Below are 22546 nucleotides of genomic sequence, written 5' to 3'. Positions count from 1 at the left end.
TCTGCAGTCAAAGTAGTGCCTTAACTATTGAATAATTGTCCCTTCTTCCTCATACAAGAGTAGTTATCACTTATCCCTATCCAAAGAAAAAAGCTCCACTTTCAAACTATGTGATTTAAGATCAGAAGTGTGATTTAACTGAGTACTAGTTACCATTTGTGTCATCTCTAGTTAGTTCTGTCTTGTTATTGCTCATTGCTCATTGCTTATTGGTGTTGAATGAAAAAAGAGATGGTGGGTCATTTAGTGTTCTTTAGAATCATGATGGCAAATTTTCTGCAAGATTCGCCCAGGTGTTTGAAGACTAGAAGCCTGAAGCATACATAAATAAAGGCCTTATCTTATTACTTTCCTTTCACCAATTATTGGGGGAGGTGGTATAGAAAGCATGCCTTTCACCACGTTTTTGGTGAACATGTGGGATGCTACTGTGCGGCTTAAAAGTGGGGTTTTGATCACCATCATCATATGCACAAATTGAGCTCTTTTTTCAATTCAAACCGTACCATTCCTTTGTTTGTTTATGTTCTAAAAGAATGGTGCCAAGTGTTGTGAGAGAACAACTCTTTCAATGGCTACGCGCCTCCCTAGAACCTTCATTCACCCCAAGCCCATATCTCATTAGCTGATGTGTCTTGTTTCTAAATTGGGATGAAGTTTCTTCATTCATAACTGCTACACTGTGGTCCAATTGTACTACAACTTACCTCTTAAGGAATGCAAAATTTAATCTAAAATTTTAGACACTTTGAGTCCTATCACTGGAACCACTTGCTCCAAATGATACATGCAAATGGTACAAAAGCAAAAAACAACTCTCTCAACATCAAAACACAGAGAGGTCTTAATACAGAAGAAAGCTATGCATATACCAAGGTTCTGATTGGACTTGCATGATCAATGCACTATCACCAAAATCAGAAGCTGGTCAAGATAGAGCTGCAAATTCTGATTTGCCATATTAATAATATGTCCAAAGCATATACTTTGACATCAGGAATTTGTGTTCTCAATCATCAATGTTTTTGTAACTTTGGTAATTCATAATCAAGGGTGTGGTAAATATGTTTCATTGTTCTTCAGCTTTTATCACTTTTAGTTTTCCTGAATTTTCTCTTGAAACCATTATAGTCAAAGCTGAACATCAAAGTCTTAATCTGAAAAAACACCTAATTCTCAAAGCTACACGTATGTTCTTTTTAAGGCCATGGTTGCAGAACTTTGATGCCTAGAAAACATAGAAAAACTGATGTGACTGCATTAATGTTGCATATGACCTTCCTGCCATATCTTTGATACTAATTTTTCTTGAAAATATGTTTTCCAACAGTATCAATTCTGTCAAAAGAACAAGAGTCTCAATCGAATCAATTTTACTGTTATTCTTTTCATAAAATGATTTGAGTAAAGTGGTGAATGTGGTCGAATTTGCATGAACACATAAAGTTTACTTTTTATCAAATTGAAAGCAAACCATAAATACAAAAGGGGTTTGAGCATGAAAATAAAAACAAAGAATAAACAAGACAGAGACAACAAAGTGATTGTTAGAAAATTTCTAATTCAGGTATAATTTTAGCTTCAGGTTTAGAATCAATCATTATTTCAAGAATACACATTTTCTCTTCAAACAAATTGGTTATAATATACAAGATTCTAATATTTTTTTCTCTCAAGAAATTAAGAAATAAAATATATTTAAATAGATATTTAAAAACTTATCAATTACAAATTGTATTTTATTTATTATCTGTTTATTCTTAATAAATCTTCAGAAAGAGCTGGTTTTGCATTTTTAAAAAATAAAAATACAGACAAAGTATATCATTATACAATATCTACTTTCAAAAGTACAAAAGTATTCAATCCAGTCACCATTATAAAAAAAAAATAATAAATCATGTTAATTATGAAATTTAATTAAAATTTAATTTTACTAATCATATGTAAAAGATGATATTGCAAATGGGATAGCATTAATTAATGCTCGTTTATTATATTTTAGATTACCATACAAAATTTGATTTGTCTGTGACTGGCCATAACAATGTGCAAATAAATTATATTCGATTCTGATTTCACTTGAAGAATTATATTGACTATATTCTCGTGTTCCTTCTTTGAGTAAATTAATGACTAAATCGAAATTGCAATAACTTTGACACTAACCAATCTTTTCTGAATATAAGATTCAACAAAAATTAACATTAGTAATGCCCAAGTGGGCGTGACTGCCAAGGAATTTATGCAAATTCTGTTCAAAAAAACTAACTTTACATTATTAAATTCCATGGTTTATGAGTTTATTAGTTTCTTAAACTTTATGGACTCACCCTCAAACTTTTTCAGTCCACAAACTTTTACTCTTCAATTTAGACTCAAAATTAATGTTTTAAAAGGATTAAATATATTTTTCCGTCTCTATGCTATAACACGAAATTGATTATTGTTTTTAGTTCACACTCTGTACCATCTGAGTGCTTATAGTATGAAAATAATTAGAATGAATCTTTTTATATGTGTAATTAATTCAATTTGAGGTTTCACTTCATCAACTCATTGGAAGTAGTTACAGTGAGCATCCGTCTGCAATCGAAACAGTAGAAAAATTAACAATCTTTTAAAAGAAATTAACAATTATTTCACATATAGAAAGACCCATTGGAATGAGTCTTTCTATATGTGAAATTAATTCAATTTGAAGTTCTACTTCATCAATTCATTGAAAATAGTTATAGTGAGCATCGGTCTGCAATCGAAACAACAACTAATTTTGAAAAAAAATTAACAATATTTTAAAAAAGACTAACAATTATTTCACATACAAAATGATTCATTCTAATTATTTCCATACTACAAGTATATGAATGGTATAAAGTTTGGACAAGGAATAAAAATCAACTCCGTGATATAGTAAATGAACAAAAATATATTTAACTCTATTTTTAAATACAATTTCTTTTCAAGGGTTGACATGCATCAAGAAATGATATTTCATAGTTTGCACCAAAACTTATTTATAGGGCATAACTTTATTTCTTAGAAAAGTACAATTTTGTGAGCATAAACAAGTAAAATTGTTGAAGAAAGAAAAAAGCAAGATGAAATCTAGAAGAGGCTAATAAGCATAGGTGTATGAGTGAATAAAATCTTCCATAAGAACACAAGAAAAGAGTCAGAAGAGGTGTGCAAGTTGAAAGAATGAGGCACTACATAAAGTAACATTCCAAATTAGTGATAAGCATGCATCTAGTTTCTTCTATGTTCACATTAATTAGTAAAACACATGAAATTATTTACATTGTGTTTAAACAATGGTGAGCTTCCTTTAAGTTGTGGCGTTTGGCATCACATGAACAAGGTGGTCCATCACCTAAAAAGTAGGAAAATTTTAAAATATAAAATAAATATGGTTTATCCCTAATCATTATACTAACCATACTTATAAAAATATTCCCCCATTAGTCCAAAAGCAAGTTTAGTATTTGAAAGTCTAAGAAATAGAAAAAAGATGTACTCTTAGGTAAATTTGTGTAGGGATGCATACCGACAGAACTAACCATATAAAAAAATGTTAACTAAAGCAAACAACACCTTAAGCTATGTAATATACTTATTCATATAAATAAATAAATATATGAGGAGACTTTATTATCACCTTAGCTTATGTGGTCTCAAATCATTGGCTTTCTCATCCAACTGCACATAAACAATTAAGAATGTCATGCTGTTTGGATATGAGTTAACTATTGACCAAAACATATACCTATATATAACTAACAATTTATAAAGAAATGGACTATATTATTATTCATTAAAATTTTCTTAATAATAGATTAACCCATTAAGGAAAATCAACTATTGTAATTAAATAAAAGATTAAATATATTTTTGGTCTTTGTATTATAACACTAAATTGATTTTCATCCTTAATATAAATTTTAGACCATTCGGATACTTAATATGAAAATGATTAGAATGGATCATTCTGTATGTGAAATTATTATTAGTATTTTTTTAAAAATTGTTTGTTTTTTTTTCAAATTTTATTATTGTTTTGATTGCAGACTGATTTTCACTGTAACTATTTTCAAGAATTGATGTAAGTGGAATCTCAAACTGGAGTGATTCCACATGCATAAAGACACGTATTCCAATTATTTTCATATTACAAGTACCTCGATTGTCTAAAGTTTAAATTAAGGATAAAAATCAATTTCGTATTATAATAAAAAGACGAAAAATATATTTAACCCTTAAATAAAATTATTGTAGATATTACATAAATCTTCTTTAAAACATCAGTCACATCTTTAGCTAAGATTGGTCAATTGCATGCATCAAGAATCTCTCCCTATTTATTAAAAAAGAAAAAGGGGAGATGAGGTTTAATCTATATATGTTGACCCAAATAATTGATCACTTGGGTAGAATAATGTGTATATGGAGTGAGAATATATTAATGAGAAGAGATGAATGAAAGTTTAGGTTAGGGTTATAAAAGAATGCATGTTATTTGTTTAGTGTTAGTTGAATTAAAGTGGCCCATCTTTATGGGGTGTTAATAATTAGAGTGTTAAGAAATCTTGATTAATGATAAACACAAATATGGTTGCCGAAAGGCATTGATGTGCCAACCTCACTCACTTCTTGAAAGCTATCTATTTGATTTGTTTTAGTGAGATTACTAAGATGCATCAAAGTTTGGGTTTCTCACTTTTATTGTTGCGCATGGCATCACATACATTGCAATACCAAAGGTGGTCCATACCCTACAAAATAATCTCCTACCTCACACCCATTTCATCATAATCATCAATATTCTGCTTTAATAACTAAATGCATAAATTAAATAATAATCGGGTTAGATACGTGTATGTGTATTATAACACGAAATTGGTTTTTGGGTTAGATAGTGTATGTGTATTATAACACGAAATTGGTTTTCGTTCCTGGTTTAAACTTAGTACAAAAATGATTGAATTGTGTCTTAAACTTAGTGCGGAAATGATTGAATTGTGTCTTAAACTTAATATGAAAATGATTGAATTGTATTCTTCTGTGTGTGAAATGATTGTTTTTTTTTTTTTCAAATTGATATTTTTTTTAAATTCATTGTTGTTTTGATTAGAGATTGATCTCCAATTCAACTACTTTCAATAGATTGATAAAGTGGAACTTTGAGTTGAATCATTTTCACGTAAAAAAAAACTTATTCCAATCATTTCATACTACAAGTACAATGGACGAAAACCAATTTCGTGTTATGGTACATATTTAAACCATAATAATTTATATTTTACTTAACATTTATTATATAGTTTAAACTACATTTTCACATAATTGTTATAGATAATTTGAAAACAAAATATTTCCACAAATAATTACAAGAAATATCATATTATTTACTCCATTATAAAAAATATTTCTAATTATTATTACTTTGGTACAATAGATGTATTTGTAATGTTCTTTAACTTTAACATATAAATGATAAAGAGACTATTAAACTAATTTATTTTTTCCACTTAAGTAATTTAAAGCCATTCTATTTCTTTGGTGTGTGCACAATGATGTTACCATTAATTACACAGCAATAAATTTATTTTTAATAAACGATTAAATGTCCGATTCAATCTCACCATTAATTTTTCCTTTTAAATTAGTCTTCAAAATAATGAATTGATAAATTAATCATTAAAATATGTTAATTATTTTGGCCCTTTAAACTGTAGTAAAAAATTAAATTAATTCCCAAAATAAATAAAATAACACCTAAATAATATTAGTCAATTTTTTCCTACTTTAAAAAGTTTACACATTTTATTCATTAAATATTATAAATTCTTAAAATTAATAAACATATTTGGAGAAGGGCTTGAAGCCCAGGAAAATGTTGGATACACAAATTTTCTTCTAACCTTCATTTTCATAACTTTTTTACAGTGGACTGTTTCTTCCTGTACCTCCATACCTTCTTCTCTCACCTCCATAAATTTTTAAATTTCCAAAAATGTCCTTCTATAAAATTCCGGATTATATAATCTGGAAGTCATTTTTCAAATTTATAATTAGCTTCCAGATTATGTAATCCGGAAGCCTTTCTTCATATGCATGATTACTTTCCGAATTATATAATCTGAAAGTCTTATTTAGCTTATGAATTATGTAATCCGGAAGTCTTTTTTCAAATGTATTCCGGATTATCCAGAAACTAGTTTATGGAGGTGACACAAAAAGAATAAAAATATATTTTCATGTTGTGTATGGAGGTGAGAGAAGAAGATATGGAGGTGCAGAAAGAAACAGTCTTTACAGTGTTGGGTTTTGTATTTGTAATCTCATTGGACTTAGGATCTCTTCTATGTCTGTATCTTTTTGCACCTTCATAGCTTCTTCCCACATTCCATAACATGTAAAAGAATATTTTTAAATTCAAAAATATCTTTTAAATTTTGTAATCCATTTTTTTTAAAAAAAATACTTTTGAATTATAGAATCTGAAATACATTTTTAAATTCAAAATATGTTTTTAAATCCGAAAATATCTTTCACATTCTATAATTCCTAATATAAAAATCTAATATAAAGTTTACTTTTTTCAATTAGATCATTATGTTTGTATTTATTTTTTAATTGAGCTTTATTAACGTTACAAAAAATTACATATTACACAACAAAACCAAAATTTATAAAGGAAAAGAATTTTAAACGCAAATATAATTCTCATAATCAAACAGATAGAATTACATCACTTTGAAAAAAATATTGTGCAAGAAGCTAACCTAAGAAATCAAATAGAGTGATAAATGTAAATAACGAAAATTTAATTTAATTTTTTTACACATGATATTAAAATATATAGATTTTATCAATATTCTAAAACAGCCACTTAACTCTTTTTACCAATTAACATTTTATTATCTATACAGGTTCATTTGTTTTTCTCTTCTCATTTTTTTTTTAAATTCACCTATATTATATAATTATAAATTATATAAATTTCACAACAAAAATATACTATGTGAATAACTATATTTGTTTCAATTTTTTTAATAAAAAATGTTCTTATTACTGGTTCAAAATATTTTTTTAAAATTAATATATATATATATATATATATTAATTGTATTAAAATTATAAAAAAATTATTAAATATATTTTAAATTAAACATTTAATAATACAAATACATCATTAAAAAATTAGTATTTTATATAAAAATGTTAATAAATATATTTTAAATTAAACATTTAATAATACAAATACATCATTAAAAAATTAGTATTTTATATAAAAATGTTAATAAATATATTTTAAATTAAACATTTCACTATCGTGTATATAATATCGCATATAGCTGAGAAACGAGATACATTATTTAAGCGACGTAGACATTATTTAAGAGGGTCCAGACAAATCCTGGCGCACAACTAAGTCCATATTTAGAAATTGTAATTTTCACAATAATTATTTTGGACCCAACAAAAAAAACATGGACAGTGTTTGTGTCCCGGGTTGGTGAGAAGCGAGAAAAAGACAGCATATGATATGTGAAGAAGGTGTGTGTTACCGAAAAAGAGGATCTGCAGAGTTATGGGAATAGCAGCGGCTGTTGGAATGTTGTCACCGTTTCCCTTCTATTACTGTCTCTGGAATTGGCCCCAATCATGGGTGGAGCTCTGTGGTAGAGGCCGAGACCCTTCTACTGTTATGGCTCACGTTGCTCATTTCTTGAAGCTCCTTCAGTTCATCTCCCTCTTCTCTGTCTCCACATTTCACTGGCCTCCTCCATTTTACTTTTGGCCCCTTTTGGCTTTTGGCCAATTCCTAAACTTCAGGTTCTCTTTTCCTCTCTAAAATCTCATTTCTGCCTTGTTTTCTCTTCTGGGTATGTTGCAACTTTCTGGATCTTATACTGCGGTTTACCAAGTTGCTTCCTTTATTTTCATGTACTTTACTATTGGATGCTGAAATGGAACATCTTTTTAACTGGGTTGTTCATTTAATATTATGAGGAAAGTTTGACGATCTCTGTTGGCTTTTTGAAAAAGGAGTTTGTTTAGGCCACCTTTGGATTAAAGTTGGAAAAGTACTTCTGGGAATTTCAGGACACAAAAGAAAGAAAGAAAATTTTGTACTTCTGAGAGTTAAAGTACTTTTGAACCCCTCTAACTGCAATTAAACATACGGTGATGAATTTCATACTTGTAAAGTTTTGGCAGTGTTTAGTTTAGTATATTTGGTGGTGACATAAAGGCATTATTCTGGGAATCTTGTCGAACTGATTAAGTTATGGACAATGTGTGGTTAGTGTAACTTAATTCTAGCCTTGTTATTCAGTGATTTTGTTGGCTGGTTAGTTAGACTTTAACTGTGTGAGACATTATTTATACTAGTGCCGCGTCTACTAAAACTGAAATATGCAAATCAGATCTTACTGGTGTTGTAGTAAGCTGCAGTCATTATGAATGCTTGTGAAGCAAATCACTCAGTTTGATTTGAAAATTGGTCTAATGGATTAAGTTTCTATGTAAGAGGTGGGATGGAAATGTTTTGAAGAATACAGATATGTTTGAACAAGTTTCTTCATAAAAGAAAAATAAGAATAAAATTTGAAATTAGTTTATCTTTATGTTAAAATTAGTTTATGAAGAAACTCATTTTATTGTATTTTACTTTTTCAACAAGAAGTGCTTATGAAAAATATTGTATCTTGTTGTGGTATGAAGTTGTGATGTCTCTGTTGGGATGACTATAGCTTTAATGCAACCAGAATTAAACAGATTCTCTGTATAAGCATGTCATAATTGCAGAAGGCAAGTTTTCACTGCCAAGTCTCATCATGGACTAGAAAACACAAAACTCCTGTGTGTGATTAATAAAAATGGTATAATAATGGCCTTGTTTTACAAATTGTGAATCCAATAGATGAAATACTGGTTTACAAATTGATTTCCCAGGATGAAATACTAAAGGTAGAAATAGTTGGAGGAATGGCAGCTTTTTTGATGAAATACTTTAAGAATTTTCTAGCTTGTTTCCCATATCATTTTTATTTTGAAAAGCTTCTGATGTTACCAAATAATCTCATGAGCCTTCCTTAATTTTAATTAGGGTGCATTTACTTGACTTTGTTGCTTTGAAGTTTGTCTATGGCTAATGATAATATTGTCAAATAACAGGGTTTATCAGCTACTCGGCGAGGCCGGCACATACTACGGTGTACGTTTTGGAAAAAATATCCCCTGGGTTACTGAGTTCCCTTTTGGTTTCATCAAAGATCCTCAATATGTTGGCAGCATTATGAGTCTTCTTGCATGCCTCTGGTTTGCTCCTTTTCAATACATTCTCCTTTGGGTTTTAGCATATGTGTTTATCATGCATGTGGAATCAAAGGAAGATCAATCTACTCGTGCCAAACCACTCCTCTGATTGAATTTCAGTAGATTAGAAAGAACTTGAGGATTTGGTAGCACCTGAAACTCCAAATTCTTGTATGCTGCTGTTTCTTTCCACAGCTCTGGAATGAACATTTCTATTTGTATGTTCTGATTCCATCAAATTACTTCTAATGAACTGCACACTTCTTTCTGGTTCTCATTACATGTATTCAAACGAGTCATAGCGTTAAGTGGTTAACTTTAATGAATGCAACAAAGAAGAAAATGATTTATCCTCTCTTTTTTTCAGTAGTTTTATTTCTGTCTTTCACTGTTTTCTCAACCCAAATTTTTACAATTTTTTCTTTTCTGTTTTCTATCAGAACACGAACTAAACCATAATTATGTAGATATACATTTGTCTTAATTACAAAAGACAATTAATATAACCCCTTTACCAGAAGTACAGAATACTTCCCCTTTTCTCTCTTCCATTATACTAAAATTGGAGCCAAATTGAATGTTTGAACTGCTGTTTTTATGGCCTCAACATCAATATCTATCAACTTTCCAGTCTTGGATGATATAATAACGCATTTCTTCTCTTCAGCCTGCGGAACAAACTTGTTTCCCATCTCTTCAGAGCAAAACAGTCCAATACTGCACAATAAGAGGAACATTTCTATTATTTAATTAATCTGATTCTATGTTGCATGATTCCTTCAATGCTAATAAACAAAGGCATCATAATTTATTTGAATGATAAAATCACCTTGGTTTCTCGCGTGCATTTGCAAGTTGAATGGCAGCTGTGTTTGTAGCTATCACTCCAGCTGAGTCATTGATAAGTGCAGCCAACTGAACCATACAACCAAAGAGTGAAGATTCCAAAACTCATTGCTTTGTCTCTTATATTTTGCCTTTTCTTTTCTTTCCGTTTTTCTTTACTTCAAGATTCTTATTTCATAATTTATTCACTTACTGTTTCAGTGTTACATTGTCCTTTTTTTGCTTTTACTTTCTTCTTTATGTGTTTGGTGCCTGCGAAATAACTAGAAGATATTTGAGTACCTGTCCAGGGGTGGTGATGAAGATGATAGAAGCCTCTTCTCCGAAGTTTTCCTCCACATTTTCTCTTTCCTTTTCATGAGGAATGACAAAAAGTGGCGTAACATCTCTGTCACTCAAAATATTGTCAGTAACATTCATACCAGACAATGATAGAAGACAAGCAAAAAATTACATTAGAGAACTTACTCATTGAACATCATTAAGTCTTATACATTAAGAAACAATAAGTAACACAAGTCCAAAAGATGGTCCATGGTGTTAGACTCTTTATGACATTGAGAATAATTGTAGTTCAACAAGAGTTCCATTCGGAAGCATTGCATACCTTATAACATCAGCAATTTCAGCCCACACTTCAATGGGTAGCAAGCTATCAAGATCACCCTTAGACTGCATGGAGGCCTTTGAATCTGATTTTATCCCATGAATTACAACAAATTTTCCTTTTCTTACACCTGCTTTTTGGTATTTTGCCTCCACAACCTCCTTCAGCTTCCTTGAGATTGACACCCTAAGGGGTGGCACTGTTTGTCTTGGAACATCTCGAAATGGTCTTCCCAGCCAGTCAACCATCTGATGATACCTAGTCCAGCAAACTCATTGAAAATTTTCTCAGTTGTATGCTGAAAAACTTCAATTCAGTTAAAGATTATTTTTTATTTCAAGTTTAGCCAAGGCATCAAAATCTACCTAAGTATAAGGTATTTGTGGTGTACTATATAAACTCACATATAATATCCTCCTTCCGAGAGATTTAAACTATCTGGTACAAATGTTTCAGATAAAAGTAATCCGGCTCCTGCAGCATTCACATTTGGGTAGATGTAGCTAACTAGATCTCTGGCCGTTGTCATAAACAAAAATGCTGCATGGCCGAGACCTGCCAATTTGGTGCTTAAGACCATGTCATAGTACCTATTCTGTAAGCAGAATGCAGCAACTTATGTTAGTTTTTCAAACAAATAACTTAAAGAATACCATTGGAAGAACAGAAGTAAGCAAGAACGACCAAGGCTGCTTAACCATCAAAAATACATTTTTTGCAGTCAAAAAGAGTTCTTGATGAACAGGGATATAAAAAGAGACTCATTAAAAATAAGTAAAGACTTCAAGTAAGATTTTTCATTGGAGTGAAAAATAGTGAATTTTTAAAATTCTATGAGACAATAAGAGATTCACTAAGAAACTAGTCTAGAACTGAAGTTAAGTTTTTGCATTCAAGAGGATCTTGGGAAGTAGCATGCAAAATACAGCGGAATTGTTAGATTTGGTTGCAGTATATGTACACCCAAGCCCCAGCAGGTGCAAATTTCGTTAGAATTCAATCAAGATAGCATGTTCTAAAATCTAAATCCTGTATTTGTCCATAAAATTATCACAATTTCGTGACAAAAACCAGCATGCTGTCTGATAACGTGACTTGTAATTTTATTCATAAGCAGTTTCATTTCACCCATAATCTAATCCTGAGATGATAATTAACTTGGTTCTTCTTTTTTCTATATCTGCATATGCATATAGAAAGGATAATTATTTTAGGCAATACGGATCAACCATCACTAGGGCCCATAAAAAGGTGTCCCATAGTTCTGTAGATTAAACATGAAAAGTTGTTAATTCACACACGATATTTAGAGAATATATATGGTGGCCAACCTTTAGAACTCCAATCATATCAGCATACTCAGCAGGCTCTGGAGAATCATCATCAGGGTCATAAACATTTGCCCACCTAACGTTCTTGTTCATTTCATAGGTCTGCTTCCCCCTCTCGGTAGTCACCACATCAATCTGAACACCAGGATACCTAGTCTTTATCAGCTGAATAACTGGAAAGAACAAGAGATTCTCATAAACCCCCCCTGATATCACACAGCAGCATCTCCTCACATCCCCTCTCACTTTCAATGCAAGGGACGCTATCTCCACAGAATATCCATAAGGGAACTTCAAAAAGCCATAAGGGCTGTCAGGGTTATCTGGTGGCCTAGGATCCTCCTCCTGCATCCCATTTGCAAACAAGGAACCAGTCTCCATCTCAGGGTCATCTCCATCATCAAAAGGGTCTAACCAAGGATTCTTCTTCTTAGCATTGACTTCAACATGGCATCCTCTTCTAGTTGAACAATGGAAGGGATAATCCAATGAACCCAACAGTGAAACATGGCTGGAAGGAATGGAAGGTAGGTTTCTAAGAAGAGGTGGGAAAGTTTTCGGACTCTGCAGTTTATAATAAGTTGCAGCCATTGAGCTTTTCAAAGTTGCTATAGTTTTGCCATGGTTGTACTGAACTGATGCTATATTACAAGTTATTTCATAGATTAGAATTTAGCTCTGGTTTGAATGTGTGGAAAAGCGTTGGATAAGGGGTCCCACCAATCTTCTTCTGCTGGCTGCTCTCAAAGACGACACCAATGGTTGTCGTTTTAATGTTACAAAATTACAAAAACAGCGGCAAAGGGTGCCAGTCTCCAATTTCACTCTCAGCAGCACAGTTGAATTAACAATTAAGAATCCGACAAAAGTGTCCGGCTGTCGAAAATTTCTCTTTCCTACGTGTCACTCCCTGAATGGTGACCCTTCAACTTTCCTCTCCCCTTCGTCTCTTTCTCTCACACAACACGCTCCTTTTGATTCGTTGCTTTCACCACCAACTTACCATCAGAAATTTCCATTCACAAAAAAAAAAAATTTCTCCCACCCATTAACTTTCTCTCACTCTTGCTTTTCTCCGCAACTTTCTCAGCACTCTACACTCCCATTTCAGCTTCCATGACTGAACCACACAAACATTCAATCTAAAGCTTCTACCTTTTTCAGTAAGAGAGAGCGAGTAGTTACCAGCACGAAGCAGCTGAAAGAGTTCTTCTCACACTCCCTTTAGGGTTTGGTTTTGTTTTGCATTTGAAATTCAAATCCCACTACTCAAATTTCAAAATCCCAAGCCTTTACTCGTAAAAAACAAATAGCTTTTTTATTCTCTTTGAGAAAGTTTAAATTTTGAATTTCGAATTCGGCATTGACCTGAGAGTGAGTTCGAGAAGAAGGTTTTTTGAGTGCAGGGTTTGCAATGTCGGGCCCACCCAGAGTCCGATCCATGAACGTCGCGGTCGCCGACCCCGACGCGCGTCCGGTGCTCGTTCCGGCAGGCAACAAGGTCCGAGCCGCCGTCGACGTACGCAAGCCGGTGAAGAAATCGACGCCGGAAGCAGAGAAGAAGCCGGTGGCGCATTCAAATGCGCCACCGCAATGCATCTCCGTTCCTCCGCCGTTTATTTTGCGGCGGCAGGAGCGTCACCAGGCCGTGCTGAAAAATCTGTCTTCGATGAACGCTTCGTACTCCTCCGACGCGTCGTCGACGGATTCCTCCACTCATAGTAGCGGCGCGTCGTCAAGTGGGAAGGTGGCTCGTCGGGTTAGTGTGCAGTTGAGGAAGAAGCAGTGTGGTCCCAAGACGGATAAGGTGAGTATTGACAATGTGGGTGGTTCTGATGATGCCGATTTGAGTGATAGCTTGGAGGGCAAGAAACGGTGTGCTTGGGTTACACCAAATACAGGTATCTTTGTTCCTTATTTGTTTGATCTATTGTTGGGTCTGACATTGCTAGTATGGATTTTGAGGCGTGAGTGTGAATTTGGAAACGATGGATTTGTGTTCATGTTTGCTGTGTATTCCCCTTTGTATGAGTGTGGAGAATGAAGAGAAAGATGTTACAAAAGCTGCATTTGCTTGTAAACTTGTAATTGACTGCATTGTGCAAAGTGAGAGATTTCAGGATAGGAAAGTAAGCACGTTGTTTTTAGGAATATTCCTGTGTTTAAGCTTTAGTAAGCCTCCTTGTCATTTAGCAGTTTAGTTAGTTAACTAGTCATTTGACTCGGAAATAATGCACGATTTTGTCCTTTTATGTGTATGTATGACTGCTTGCATGTGTCAATGTCAAGAACATTGCTAATTTTGATAGGTTGGAAGCCTGATATGCTTAGATTTTATTCCATGTATGAGTGAAGTGCATAATGAAACAGTATAGTACTAACTATTGTTTCATCTCTGTTATTTACTATGATCTCTTGATTAGATTTCTGCATTCTCTGCTGTTCATTTTTAATCAAACATTATGAACAGGTGTCCTAAAATCTCTGGGGTATTTTATTTATATAAAGCAATTCATAATTTTAGCATTAATATGCACTTATTGAAATTCTCAACCTCACAAAACTAGTTTGTAAGATAAGATTTGCATTCACTTATGTACTTATGACTTTGTCATATCTCTAGTTGATATGAGATCTTTCAGACAACCCCTCACCCTGAGAACTGAACATCTCGAGCATGAGATTAAATATTTGTGTGTGATCCAATAGGTTCAATAAACCTTGATAAAATAGACTTTGATACCATAATAGAAAGTAGATTTTTAATCTAACTTAACCTCACAAAACTGGCTGGTAAGGTGAAATTTACACCCAATTATATACTTATAGTTTAACTATATCTCTAGTTGATATAGGATATCCAACAATTTTCTTGACAAAGGAAACAAGTGTTACTCACGTAGATTCCCTTAAAATTTTCATATACACTTAAATTTAAAATCATTATATAGCAGTAGATTTCTTATCTGTAAAACTATAAGTATATCTGGTAAATCTATGAACAATTTCTGTTCACGCACAGTTGTCAATATGAAGATACTTTAATAAGTGACATGGCTTACCATAGTGGTGAAGAGTTAAAGTTTGCAATTTGTTAGAATTGGGGTTTCTTCTTGTATAACTCAGGTTATGGGTACTCGGACTTATCCATGACTCTTGTGTCTTTCTCTTGAACACCTCAAGGAAACTTTGGATACTCCAAAATCCTAGCTTCATTTTTAGAATTTTTGGTAATTTCTTTTTGTACCAATACAAATGAGAATACCGTACTAAAATCTAAATAAATCAAAACATTTTTTAACGTCAACAGTAATATTTGCACAATTTAAAACATCAATTTTCTCTTTTGATTTAAGATTTGTGTTTTATATTAATTTAATACTATTTTTACATATTGTATTATAACCTTGTCACGTCGTTTAATTGTGTTAATTTGTTGTATATGTCCTATTGTATTAGTGCTTGCTAGGTATATGGAAATCAGCCGTTTGGAAGTTAGCCTAGTTAACTCAAATCATGTTGCTACAGATTATCTCCCTGAACTCTGGTCGACCCTCCTACATTCTTTCAATGTCTCGCGGATTGCATGCTAACTTTGAAGTACAAACACTCCATTTTGGTGCTATATATGCATGTCAGACAAGTGTTTATTACGGACACTTGTATGACAGATTGGCTTCTCATCTAACACGCATCTCCTAAGTTTCCAATTTAAAAGTTGTTTTTTTCAACTCAGATCCCGCATGGGCATATTGTCTTCAAATTTATAAATTATTTATTTTATTTGTGCATATATAGTTTTACCATGAAAAGTTTGTTTAGGATTTTTTTTGCATAATGTCAGACTTGAATATGATATATGAAGTTAGTATATAGACTATAGAGAGATTGAATCTAGTGACAATGTGAGAGGTAAGAATTAATATTTGATTTTATAACCATGTATGGATGATTGAGATTGTTTTACTTAGAAATAATCTTGACCATCCATTTATGGTTGTATGGTCAGGAATTGCTTTTTCTCGTTAAGAGCATCCCACCTAATATACTCCTTATGTGTGTGTCATACTTGTGTCCTCCAATTTTTAGCATTTGATGTACCCGTGTAATGCTTCAGGTCAGTTGTCAGTGTTTGTGTTTCATAGCATGAAAAGGTTTTCCTTCCCTTACCTTCTCCCTTGTAGTTTTTGGAATTTAGCCCCTGTCCTTACCACTAAAGTCTGAGGCTGTTTAAATTGTTTATTTTGTTGCACTGGAGTAGACAGTAGTTACTACTATTGCTCTTTTTTCCTGTCAATTTGGTAAAATCAAGTCGGTTAGATGTACTCTAGTGCCTGTTAGCATCACTAAAATTCAGTCATTCTTCAAGACTTCAACTTCGGACACTGAGGTGAAAATTTCGCACATGACATATTTCTATGAAATGGCTTTACATTATATACTACTAGTGCTTCTGAATTTCACTGAGTGCATATACCTTATTTTTCTTGATTGATATTCCAACTGTGACAGCCTAGAGTGGAAGGATAAATAGAATGTTTGAATTTTAAATAGGAATAAAAGGGTACAGTAACATATAATTGCAAATTTATTTTTTTATTTTTTATTTCTAACTAGTTGTGTTTTGTTTCAGAGCCATGCTATGCTGCTTTTCATGACAACGAGTGGGGAGTTCCTGTTCATGACGACAGGTACGTGGGTTTGCTTCGTTGAGGGTAGAGTCTTCGTTGAGGGTACTGTCTCAATGCTGAAATTCGGTTTTTGCAGGAAACTGTTTGAGGTGCTCAGCTTCTCTGGAGCCTTGGCTGAGCTTACATGGCCTACTATTCTTAACAAAAGGCAGCTATTTCGGTATATGTTGTTCTTTTAAATATATTTTCTGGATTTAAATATGTTATTGGCATATTAGAGACATACACATCTGAAAAGGTTGCTCATTAAATAATTGCCTCGTTATATTTCCTTTCTGTGCTTCGTTTTGTTTTTTATTGATTCAGAAGATCTTTTGTGTGGAATATACACAAAATGTTTGGCATGTAGTTTTGGATTAACTGTTCTAGTGTATTCATGAACACAGGGAAGTCTTTTTGGATTTTGATCCTAGTGCTGTTTCTAGAATGAATGAGAAAAAAATAGCTGCACCAGGAAGTCCTGCAAACTCATTGCTATCAGAACTCAGGTTGCGATCAATAATTGAAAATGCACGTCAGATGTGTAAGGTAAACCTCTCTCTATCTGATATTTTTATTCTAAAACTTTCAATTTTAATTTTCTTATAATTTTTTCTGAATCAAAAGGCTCTTGCTGAAGTGAAGCAACTCATACACTTACCTTACTTTTCAAACTTTTCTGCTACCTACCTTGGAAAATTTTAAGAACAAACCTGCTTCCTGACCCACAGACGAATATTATGAAAAGAAGACTTTGGGAAGAAGAAAGACAAATTCTCAAATCAACTTGTTTTAAGGGGCGGTGGTATCATGATTTTTTTTAGTTTATAAGAGTCAAACATTGAGGGCATTACTTATTTTCTCTTTTTAAGCACATCTTTTTTTTCCATTGCTACACAGGTAATTGAAGAGTTTGGATCTTTCAATACATTTATTTGGAACTTTGTTAACCACAAGCCTATAGTCAACCAGTTCAGGTACCCACGCCAAGTACCTGTGAAATCTCCAAAAGCTGAAGTCATAAGTAAAGACCTTATAAGGAGAGGTTTCAGGAGTGTTGGACCAACAGTAATCTATACTTTCATGCAAGTTGCTGGCCTAACAAATGACCACCTTATGAGTTGCTTCAGATTCAAGGAGTGTGCCTCCAATGCAGAAGCAATGGCCAACGAAAGCTCCCTCAACTCTAAGGTCAAAGAGAAGGCAAACGAGGAGCCAACTGAGGTGGGTCTGTTGCTGGCTGTGAACAAAATGAATTTCACCTCTAAGTAGTACTACAATGGCTTTGAGTAAAAAGATCACATGGTGGTTAATCAAGTAGTTGTAAGGGGAGATGAGTAGATTGTGGAGTGTACAAAATCGATACATATGTGAATGAAATAGCCAGAAGACAGTTAGTTGCATTGTATTTGAAGAGAAAAATGAGTAAATGACCTTTGGCATTTCTTCAAGTTCTTGTGTATTAAAGATATATTAAGTAGCCATAGTTGCAATTGTCTTCACTTTCCCTTTATTTTATTTTGTGGCCATGAATAGTTCCTTTTAGGTCTTTATCCTATGATTGGGACCAGACCAAGCATGCCCCTTGAGAATTTTTCTTCACTTTGGCACTTTGCTTTCTAAGTCTTCGCCGTCTTACCGTCAACTATGCTCTGCATTACCTACTTGGTCAGTGGTCATCAAGGAACAGTGCTGGACTTTTCTAACTAATGTTTGAACACTTCAGGATTACCTAATTTCAGGAAATCAGAGTTAAAATATTGCCTTGGTAAGCTCATGATTTCACTAGGAAGTCTCAAAATCACATTTGAAATCCTTGTAACCCAAAATGATTCTTTACCATATTTTATTCAAATTTGAAACCCTCAACAGTTCATCGTAAAGGGTGATTTTTGCTTACACTATTGTTTGAGTGGCAATTTGCTTTCAATAAACAATCATTCTAATTTGTATAACGCGCATGGACTGCTTGAAATTATATTTCAATGACCTTTATAGAAAACTAGACACTGTTATGAGAATTATATGATCAATTTAAATGAGTCCAAAACTGAATCAATTTCAAACTCAATTATTAGGAACCACTACTAAAAAAATTCAATCATAGTCCAAAACTCTAATCATGCAGATTTTCTTTTTTCTTTCTTCCATGTTTTGAGTTACAAACTATCACTTACAATACTTGATCAAGGTATAAGATAATTTCTCGAAATAAAATTCTAAAACTAGTACTAGGATCCTGAGTCTGTACAGTTAAACATGGAGTTATAGGCTTGCCAGACAATGAGTGGTGGAAGAATAAGGAGTAGAAATTCAAAACCCGTAAAGATGCAGTGTATGAAATATCTCTGATAAAGTTTACTACAACCTACTCCGAGGTATCCTAGATATATTGTCCAAAAAAGGCTTGCTAAATCTTTACCATCATGATGAGGCAGATGGGTGGTGCAGAACTTGATTTTCTGTTGTTCAATCAGCTCAACATGGTATCCTTAGCAGAACTTTTTTCCACTTGAAGGATCAAAGATGTGCCAGCCTTCCATGTTGTATTTACATAGAGAGATCCTATGCTCTGAAGAATGATCTCTATTTTCTGGAATATACTTAAACGTTTGACACTAAATTAGCAACATCAACCAAATTTCCATTTAATAATTGTGCAACAATCTTCCTGAGATGGCAGCAACAAGTGCTGCTCTGAAATTAGGATCCGTGGTCAAAGAAGTTGCCATCTGTTCCACCAAAACCTGCTTTACTTTAGGTGAATCTACTTTAGTTCTTGTGCTCTTGAAATTGTTGTTGCTACCCTTAGATTTAGTCAAGTCAAGGGTAACAAGTGTTGGAGTTGCAGTGCTGAGAGATGCGGAACAAGGCACTGAAGCAAGGGTCACACTACGGCCAGAACCTGATGTTGCCTCCATTTGGGAAGAAGCTTGGGGATGATTGTGCTCTCCTTCATAAGTAGCCACCAGAACAGATTGATCATCCACACTTCTTTGCACCTGAATAACCAGAAAAAGAAGAAGAAGAATAAGCAAAAGCAACTTAGCTTAAGATCCAGTACCCTACTACTACCATGTGAATAACCAGATCCTACTTATATTTACCTTCTTTTTGACAGGGCAGCTTGGAGCAAAAGAGCATTTGAAATATGCTCTTGGACAAGGGTTATCTCTGGTCACCTTTTGCCCATATTTCCTCCACTGGTATCCATCTTTCACAATCTGAAACCACATACAATGAAAAACCTGTCAAACAGTTACTCCTAAATATTCTATGCTATTTGCTATGCCTAATAACCCAATAGTGAGTGAATGGGGAGAGTGTAGAAAGTCTTACAAGGGTAGTGTCAGAAGCTTCGGTTCTGACATAAACTCTCGAAATTTTTGGTTTGATGGTTTCTTCCCTCGGTTTCTTGCAAGATTCTTCATCAGTGGAGCTGCTCTCGGAGTTTCCATTGTTAGTCCCCATAACACAAATACTATTGTTGTTGTTGCTGCTTTCAGACTTCCTTTTCTTTGATGTTGGGCTGGTCTCTTTTTCACCATTTTTCTTCGTATATTCCATCAAATGGCTTCGCAAAGTGTTGTAGTTCTCACACACCACAGAGAGCATTTCACCCAACTTCTTGTTTTCTGCTGTCACCCGCTTCAGTTCCTCCTCCAACTCATTAGTACACTGAAATGTTGCCAATAGCATTATCCATGTTAGAATCATTCATAGAATTTGATCCTGAAGACCATTCCTTGTCTCAGGGAACATCATCAAACAAATAACAAACTATTCTAAAATAGGATCTTGAAGGAAGTTAAGAAAGAAACAATTAAGTGGCTGAACTAACCTCTTCTTCCACGTTAAACTTGGGCATTCCCAACGAGAAAAGCTTGCTTTCTACCTCCTTCTGAAATCAACACACGACAATGAATGAGCTACTTCCATATATATATATCAAACTACAATATTCTGAATGAAAGCTTTTCCCATAAGAGCTTCTTCACAAGAAGAATGGCATATATTATTCGATCTTTATTTTTATATATACTCACGGGAACATCTTCATGAACTCTGCGTGGATTAATGTTGAGATCCAAGGAAGTGTTAATCCATGATGAACAATCCATCTGCAACAAAACTCAAACAAGTAGCAAAGCTGTTGCTCAAATCTAAACCAACCCAACTGGTTTTTTTTCTTTGTTTCTAGTTTAGTGTATTGGAAGGAGATGAATGGCTAAAGTTTCAGAAGGTGGAAGGAAGAAGAAGCATATATATAGAGTAGGTAGCGAAGGCAGCACTATAGGAACTCAAGTTGAAGAAGGAAACTGAGTGGAAACAGACACATGCGAAATAAAAGCCACTTGCTTATTTAAAGATCTGGCCCCAACATTAATTAACCATGAAGCTGTTCTGTTCCTGTTTTTTTTTCTTTTCTTTGTTTTGTTTCTAATTTTAACTCAAAGTGATAAGTACTAGAAGTCCAAAAGAGACTATGAAGCTCTGTACGTCATGAGTTGAACACGTATCATATATCGACACTCATAAAATACGTATCGATGAAGTGTTTAATTTTAAAAATATTTAATAAATTTTTGACAATTCTAATACAATTCTAGCACATCTCTTCAATAATCATGATAAATATTTTTCTTTTTCAATAGACATACTTATCAGTTTTCGTGTCAGTATTTATTACCTTTTAACACTCTTATGCAGATAAGAGATAAGTACTAGAAGTCCAAAAAAAACTATAAAGCTCGGTACTTCATGAGTTGAACACACGTATCATATATCGACTCGTAAAATACGTATTAATTTTTGTCTCAGTGTTTATTATCTCTTATGCAGATAAGAGATAAGATCTGTGGATCCATTTTTAAATTAAAATATTATATATGCTCTGAGGTGAATTCTTCATAAGGAAATTTGATTTCCAAGTCAAACCAAACCTCTTCATTAAATCAATTCTTAATAAATTGTGGGTTCAATGGGCCAATGTGTCGCCTGAACTTGATTAAGATCTTTGCTATGCATTTATTTTCAATTTCTTACAGTTACCTATGTACTCTATTTATTTTTTAATAAGATCATATAATGGTTATTTATGTTTTTTTTAATTCTTCTGTCAACTCACTCTTGACCCACAAGTTTGGAAGAATATTAAAGAAGTTGATGAATAAATTAGAGACAAAAAAAATAACGATAATTTAGGTCTATTGATAGTAAAAATAAAATAACAAAATATTTTAAAAAGATCTTTTGGATATTCAATATAAAAAATTAATTAAAATTATGTAAATTTATAAGTTGACCCTAAATTATATAAATGAAAAACTTAATTTTCATAGTATAGAAAAATGAAAAATTGAAAAGATAAGTGTGTTGACCGAAGGCAAGTGTTTTGTTGTTTTGAAGTTGTGGGGGTTCTCTGCATGTGGCCCCTTCTTTCTCTGTTTTCACTTTAGCTATTTCAAACATTTTCCACGTTCCATCTATTATAACCTATTTTCTAAGGCCACACTTCAATTATTTATTTACTTTCTATAAGGTCAAGAGGCACTTTTCTCACTTATTATATTATATTCGGACATCTTTCTTAAATAGTGTATTTGTATCGGACACACGTATCAAATATCGATGTAAGTAAGATACTCGTATCAGACATCGATATAAGTAGGACACTCATATAACACACGTATCGATGAAGTTTCTAATTCAAAAAATAATTGTTGAATTTCTAATAATTCTATCACGATTTTGACACAATTTCAAAA

At 33.0% G+C, this 22546-nt stretch overlaps 4 protein-coding genes across 7 annotated transcripts; 2 read left to right on the top strand and 2 right to left on the bottom strand.

Moving 5' to 3' along the window:
- Positions 1–7469: 7469 nt before the first annotated feature.
- On the top strand, positions 7470–9601 carry PLMT (phospholipid N-methyltransferase). The gene is made up of 2 exons (XM_068623096.2): positions 7470–7839; positions 9184–9601. The coding sequence occupies exons 1-2, from the start codon at positions 7595–7597 to the stop codon at positions 9431–9433; spliced, it is 495 nt and encodes a 164-aa protein (XP_068479197.1). The 5' UTR covers positions 7470–7594; the 3' UTR covers positions 9434–9601.
- A 66-nt stretch (positions 9602–9667) lies between these two features.
- On the bottom strand, positions 9668–13135 carry PNSB1 (NDH-dependent cyclic electron flow 1). Its single transcript, XM_068623093.2, has 6 exons — positions 12109–13135; positions 11182–11372; positions 10778–11035; positions 10453–10558; positions 10154–10239; positions 9668–10041 (listed from the first exon to the last, which is right to left on the bottom strand). The coding sequence occupies exons 1-6, from the start codon at positions 12697–12699 to the stop codon at positions 9876–9878; spliced, it is 1398 nt and encodes a 465-aa protein (XP_068479194.1). The 5' UTR covers positions 12700–13135; the 3' UTR covers positions 9668–9875.
- On the top strand, positions 13133–18229 carry LOC137819291 (DNA glycosylase superfamily protein). 4 transcript variants are annotated; one of them, XM_090296829.1, is made up of 5 exons: positions 13133–14009; positions 16742–16799; positions 16876–16959; positions 17186–17327; positions 17510–18229. In XM_090296829.1, the coding sequence occupies exons 1-5, from the start codon at positions 13523–13525 to the stop codon at positions 17600–17602; spliced, it is 864 nt and encodes a 287-aa protein (XP_090152955.1). In that variant the 5' UTR covers positions 13133–13522; the 3' UTR covers positions 17603–18229. The 4 variants fall into 4 exon arrangements, with proteins under 4 accessions (XP_090152955.1, XP_090152957.1, XP_090152956.1 ...); XM_090296831.1 differs by having other exon boundaries at positions 17485–18229; XM_090296830.1 differs by having other exon boundaries at positions 17406–18229.
- A 653-nt stretch (positions 18230–18882) lies between these two features.
- LOC137819292 (putative WRKY transcription factor 40) lies at positions 18883–21157 on the bottom strand. The gene is made up of 5 exons (XM_068623095.2): positions 20825–21157; positions 20620–20679; positions 20118–20456; positions 19886–20002; positions 18883–19780 (listed from the first exon to the last, which is right to left on the bottom strand). The coding sequence occupies exons 1-5, from the start codon at positions 20897–20899 to the stop codon at positions 19427–19429; spliced, it is 945 nt and encodes a 314-aa protein (XP_068479196.1). The 5' UTR covers positions 20900–21157; the 3' UTR covers positions 18883–19426.
- Between the last annotated feature and the right edge of the window lie 1389 nt (positions 21158–22546).

Source organism: Phaseolus vulgaris, chromosome 10, assembly GCF_051622355.1.
Source record: "Phaseolus vulgaris cultivar YP4 chromosome 10, ASM5162235v1, whole genome shotgun sequence".
NCBI lineage: Eukaryota > Viridiplantae > Streptophyta > Magnoliopsida > Fabales > Fabaceae > Phaseolus > Phaseolus vulgaris.
The sequence above is the reverse complement of the archived record's forward strand: the minus strand, read 5'-3'. Positions and strand labels throughout refer to the sequence as shown.

Bases quoted from the DNA above. Each gene is read 5' to 3' on its own strand.
- PLMT (XM_068623096.2), top strand. From the start codon at position 7,595: ATGGGAATAGCAGCGGCTGTTGGAATGTTGTCACCGTTTCCCTTCTAT. The intron at 7,840-9,183 runs GTTCTCTTTTCC...GTCAAATAACAG, and splicing joins GGCCAATTCCTAAACTTCAG to GGTTTATCAGCTACTCGGCG.
- PNSB1 (XM_068623093.2), bottom strand. From the start codon at position 12,699: ATGGCTGCAACTTATTATAAACTGCAGAGTCCGAAAACTTTCCCACCT. The intron at 11,373-12,108 runs GTTGGCCACCAT...TTCTGCTTACAG, and splicing joins ATATGATTGGAGTTCTAAAG to AATAGGTACTATGACATGGT. The intron at 11,036-11,181 runs GTGAGTTTATAT...TTGCTGGACTAG, and splicing joins TCGGAAGGAGGATATTATAT to GTATCATCAGATGGTTGACT.
- LOC137819291 (XM_068623094.2), top strand. From the start codon at position 13,523: ATGTCGGGCCCACCCAGAGTCCGATCCATGAACGTCGCGGTCGCCGAC. The intron at 14,010-16,741 runs GTATCTTTGTTC...GTTTTGTTTCAG, and splicing joins TTGGGTTACACCAAATACAG to AGCCATGCTATGCTGCTTTT. The intron at 17,328-17,678 runs GTAAACCTCTCT...ATTGCTACACAG, and splicing joins ATGCACGTCAGATGTGTAAG to GTAATTGAAGAGTTTGGATC.
- LOC137819292 (XM_068623095.2), bottom strand. From the start codon at position 20,899: ATGGATTGTTCATCATGGATTAACACTTCCTTGGATCTCAACATTAAT. The intron at 20,680-20,824 runs GTGAGTATATAT...TGTTGATTTCAG, and splicing joins GAGTTCATGAAGATGTTCCC to AAGGAGGTAGAAAGCAAGCT. The intron at 20,457-20,619 runs GTTAGTTCAGCC...GCAACATTTCAG, and splicing joins AGTTTAACGTGGAAGAAGAG to TGTACTAATGAGTTGGAGGA.